Genomic DNA, 5333 nt, shown 5'->3' on the forward strand with positions numbered 1-5333 from the left:
GGTGGGGGGGGGGGGGGGGGGGGGGGGGGGGGGGGGGGGGGGGGGAAGAGAATGTACTGTGGGGGAGGCTAGCAGAGAAGGATGCTGCTATAATCAAGATAGGAAAGGCAGAGGAACACAAGTCTGGTCTGGCTCTCAGATTCTAAAGCTATAAAAAGCCAGGCATTTCTTTGGCTCAAGCTCTGTGCAGACAGGACAGATTAAGTTTAAAGTGTCTTCTTGGTGCTGTCAGCCTTTGGGAGCAAGGAGAAGCAGATTGCATCTCTTGTACCTACAATCTTGCAGTTGGCTAGTGCAGCATTACTGGCTGAAGAGGCTCCCTGCCATCCTGGCTAGAAGGAGAGGCCAGAGCATATGAACTGATGCCCAGCAGAAATATAAAGGGCCAAACTAGAATGGACAAAATGTCCTTTCACTTCAGTTTTGCATAGCAAGAGGCATCCCTCTCCCTCCTACCCAACGAAGGGGACAGGAGCCCCAGCTCACACCTCATTTGCATGAAGTGCAGCCGATTGACATCACTTTTGTCTTTGAGAGAGGAACAGTCCTCAAAAACTGCAGGTCCCAGCATGCAACGCTCCCTCTTTGAGGACAGCTACCAGCTCATCTCAAGATAGAGCTATGGGACTTGTAAGCTACATGGGCCTCACCACTATATTAAACATGAGCCCCACTGAGTTGTGCAACGCTCATGGCTGCTCTCATCTGGGCTACAAGTCATGCTTTGGGAGCAGGAGAAAATGCTCTTAACTCATGGTTCACTTAGGACCAAGAGAGCACAATGAAACAAAGCTACTTCCATGAACCTTCAGGTCATTTCTACTGATTAACATTCAAGTAGGCTGAGAGTACAGTGAGGCCAATCCTAAATATCCAACTAAAACTGGTTCGATTAACAGAAGTGGTGGGACAAATAATCCAGTAACACAGTGCAAGGCAAGTGGGCTTAGTCCACAACTAGATGTTATCGCTATGCATTGACAACTACAGCAATCCAGCCTCATTGGATAGTAAGACTGGAGTGAAATTAAGATCTACGCAGAGGTTCACCTCTCCCACACCCACTGCAACGCACCACTCACCTCCATCTCTCTTCGGGGGACAGTCGTGATAGATCAACCTAGGGAGGAAAAGCCATCAGTTACTGAAGTCCAAGAGTGGCAGTTAAAGCCTACAGGAGATCATTGCAATACTTTGTTTACACACTAGTTGAAAAAACAAGCTTTTTTCTGTGTAAGAGGAACTGTCCCTGGCTAAATGCTGTCACAAGCAATTTAAAATCATAACCGACAAGGAAACCACCACTTAGTGCATGCCTCACGGTAATCATGTTGCAATTCTGACTAGGGCTGAAGGCAATGCAAGAGTATTACGTTAATTGCAAGGCTGTCATTAGAGATCCCAGGAAATCATGGTCAGAGAGTGTGCTTCTTAGAGTCAAGTTAGGGGGTCAGAGGAAGAAGCCACAAACCCATGTTCTAGCCATCTTGATTAGTCACCTTAGCAATCATCCTCCCAACATTAGCTGCTAGCAACCTAGGACTTCCATCTCTGCCCTATACCCTGGGCACTTGTGGAAGTTCCAAAGAATCTTTGCATCACTCCTCACGACTGTTAGATCACTTGGGTGTCTAAGGTACATTACCACACACCACTTTGACATCTCACCTAGATACACAACTTAGGACAGTTTGTTCTGAGCAGTGGCTGCAATCTCAGGTACAGCCTAGTAACCCCAAGGGAGCAGATGATTCAGCCCCCCTGCTTCATAGATGTAAGGGTCAGACGGGACCAGTCGGATCAGTCTGAACTCCTACATAACACAAGTCGCAGAATTTCACCCAGTAATTCCTGCAGCAAACCCATCGTCCCTGACCATCTTTTGGGAAACATTCAATCTTGAGTTAGATGTCAGGGGATTGCGAATTTACCACATCCCTCGATAAATTGTTCTAATGGTTAATTACCCTGAATGTTTAAAAAAATTATCAGCCTTATTTCTAGTCTGAATTTGCCTGGTTTCAGTTTCCAGCCACTGGATCACCTTATGCCTTTGTTTGCTAGATTAGAGAGTCCTCTTCAACCAGAAATCTCCTCCCCATGTAGGTACACTTGGTCAGAGGGCATATTTTCCCCCTGTGGTAACACAAACACTGACGTGGCAGGCAAACAGTCACCTTGGGTGTGGTTAATGAAATCCTATAGATCCGACTTCATCTCAGCTCATCCTTAACTGTATTTATATTACAAACAGTTAAAACCAACAAAAGCAGGTTGCCTGGGGCCCAGACCAACTGACAGCCGCGCAACTGTTTAGACATGCCAGCACACTATTGAAGTCAGGGAGTCAATGTGATATTTGTATTGGCCCTTGGCTTTTCCTCACATCATAGTATCCGTAAACAGCCAGGTGAGCTTGTTCCGAGTGACGTACATATGAAACGTCGTACCATTGTGAGAGACAGCCGCTCAGTTTGCAGACAGGCCGCATCAGGGACATAGCATGCATTTCCCCAGTGCAAACGGTGTAAAAAATGAACATGCAGCTCCTCTTCCCACACAAGCTCGTTAGATTAACATTCCAAGTTCAGATTTAACCTTTACCCTTTAATCTTTTTATATGCAGCACTTAGATCGTGTGTGTGCAAGACTGCTGACTTCCCTCAATAAACCTGCCTTCAAACAAGATATAGAACTGAGCGCTCAACTACTTCTGACCATTAAAGATCTCACTGACCCTCTATCAAACAGGGACATGAGTCCCAGTGTCTTGATTAAATTCCATCTTGGCTAAAATTCTGGTTCCCCTGTAGTTTCTGCTGATGGGGTTTCCATCTCTTTTGTCCTAGGTTGCACAGTGTGCCTGTGCACTGTTAAAGAGCTGCTGTATTCCACCCCGGAACGGTGGAATTACAAGGGATTTAGTCCCTGCAGGCTTTGGAAAGCACTTTGATAAATGCAAGATACAGCCATAAGAAAACATTTATTTAAGGTTTAGGGTTTGCTTAAGAGACCGAGTAGGTGGGGATATAGGAGCTGAAGAGATGTATTCACATCAGTGCAACTCTCAATGCTACTTGTTCCTGACTATTGGATACTCTTTTCTTGAATCATGAGAGGAAGCCACAGGACTTTCAGTTACAGCAGAATTCAGTGTAAACAGTCAGGACCTGATACACAGCCAGAGTCAAGAAATTCAGTACGGCAGATAACCTGTTCCCAACTCACTGGGAGTGGGAGAAGCACAAAAGAATAAGGCTGATATTCCCAGCCTGACTCAGCTTCAAATTGCTTAGATTTTGCGGGTGTAGAAATTACTGACATTCTCCTCACAACACTGGAAAACCAGTTACTTCTGCAAGCACAAGGCAGCTTCTCTACCTCAGTGTCCTTACTGGATTTCCATGCTGTCGCAAGTATGCTCCTGTCCCTCCATATAGTCCATGTGCCCTAACCCACCACTGACCGTGTCTATGTTGGGAAATTTTTAGAACAGTTTCCCACTGTTGCTAGAACTGTGTAGATGGGGTTTTATCTACTGACTGTCTTGACAGGCGGAGGAATAATCCCGCAAATGATGGAAGCCCCATTGCTTGAGAAATTTTAAGAGAAGAGAACTGGAAAACAAGCTATAGGAAAGAATCCTATGCAGACACGAGGAAGAATGGAAATGAGCTATTAGTCCATAGATCAAATGTGACCTCTGATTTCATAACGTCTTTTTTTATCTGTTAAGTGCTGACAGATAAATTTTCTCAGCATTCCAAACAATAATACAATCTCTGCCTGCAGTAGCTTACAATCTAATTCGCAAACACAGGGGAGAGACCCAAAGGTTGGTGCCAACTTAAGCAGTGATCCAAGACACACTGATTCAATAAGACTAGTCCTGTGCTTTCCGAGATTACCCATGTGTAAAGTTACTCAGGTAACCAAATGTTTGCAGGATCAGAGCCCTGCTGTATTTTAAATAACAGGGGTAAAAAAATTAGATGTGACCATTAGTATAGTTAGGCTTTTTCAAAGTTGATACTCACTGTAACGGAAACGTTTTTACTGAAGACTAAACTTCTCCAGTTCCCATCTGCAAACATCCCGCAGGAGAGGGGACAAGTAGTTTCTCATATAGAGTTATGCATCGACTAGACAAGAGAAGCTTTTAAGGGAACATTACAATAAGCATACCAGTTGTTTGAGAATGCTGGACAGCCCTTGTGTATAAATGGGTACCACCTGAGCAAAAGAGAGTTGCCTCTGGGGGCAAAATGCATTTGGCAACTTGTCATTGTTGCTTTATGATGTAGAAAAGAGACCCCTTAAACAAATGTTCCCTTTCACTGTCAGAGGTACTAGGATTATCCAATGGTGCTCTCTCTCTCTTTTCCTGGAGGATTTCTTAGATGACTCAAACATGGACCAAGAGGTTTCTAAGAATTAAACTGAAGGGGTGGAGGCATTGAATCCTTAAACAAGAGGGTTTCGCTCCTAGGTATTCAACAAAACCAAACCAATTTGAATAAACTATGTTCAGCTAGCTACCGGTGAGTGGGAAGTACTTTGCTCAAGGTTTTTATTTGGAACCCACAATGAGCATCACTAAATTGAAGAGCTCTGAGCTATAAGAGGGCAATAAAGAGATCTCATGAAGATGGTGAACTCTTCTCTGTATGCAGCTATCCTTGTAATTTAACAAAGTTCACCCATGCTAGGAAAAAAATAAAAATAAAATCCACGTTGTCTGATCCAGAAAGAGGGTCAGCCTCACCTGAATATATGGTGCTTTGCCTGGCCAGCAAAAGCTTGTTAAACTTGTCTGAGACTAAGCCCTGGTCTACACTGGGGGGGGGGGGGAGAAATCGATCTAAGATACGCAACTTCAGCTAAGAGAATAGTGTAGCTGAAGTCGATGCATCTTAGATCGACTTACCTCGCATCCTCACGGCGTGGGATCGACTGCCACCGCTCCCCCGTAGACTCCACTTCCGCCTCTCTGCAGTGGTGGAGTTCCGGAGTCGACGGCAGAGCGATCGGGGATCGATTTATTGCGTCTACACTAGATGTGATAAATCGATCCCCGATAGATCGATTACTACCCGCTGATCCGGCGGGTACTGAAGACCTGCCCTTAGTAAAGGGAAAAGGAAGTAGAGTGTATGTCATAACTATAAAGGGAAGGGTAACAGCCCTCCTGTGTACTATACTATAAAATCCCTCCTGGCCAGAGACTCCAAAATCCTTTTATCTGTAAAGGGTTAAGAAGCTCAGATAACCTGGCTGACACCTGACCCAAAGGACCAATAAGGGGACAAGATACTTTCAAATCTTGGGGTGGG

At 44.9% G+C, this 5333-nt stretch overlaps 1 protein-coding gene across 1 annotated transcript in view; it reads right to left on the reverse strand.

Annotated features, from left to right (window-relative positions):
• RNF121 (ring finger protein 121) overlaps positions 1–5333 on the reverse strand; it is a 53934-nt gene that overhangs the window by 32046 nt on the left and 16555 nt on the right. Inside the window, exon 2 of the mRNA XM_034759241.1 lies at positions 1083–1120. Within this exon, the coding sequence (XP_034615132.1) occupies positions 1083–1120 (38 nt within the window). The remainder of the gene's footprint in view (positions 1–1082; positions 1121–5333) is intronic.

The sequence above is a fragment of the Trachemys scripta genome, chromosome 1 (genome assembly GCF_013100865.1).
Source record: "Trachemys scripta elegans isolate TJP31775 chromosome 1, CAS_Tse_1.0, whole genome shotgun sequence".
NCBI lineage: Eukaryota > Metazoa > Chordata > Testudines > Emydidae > Trachemys > Trachemys scripta.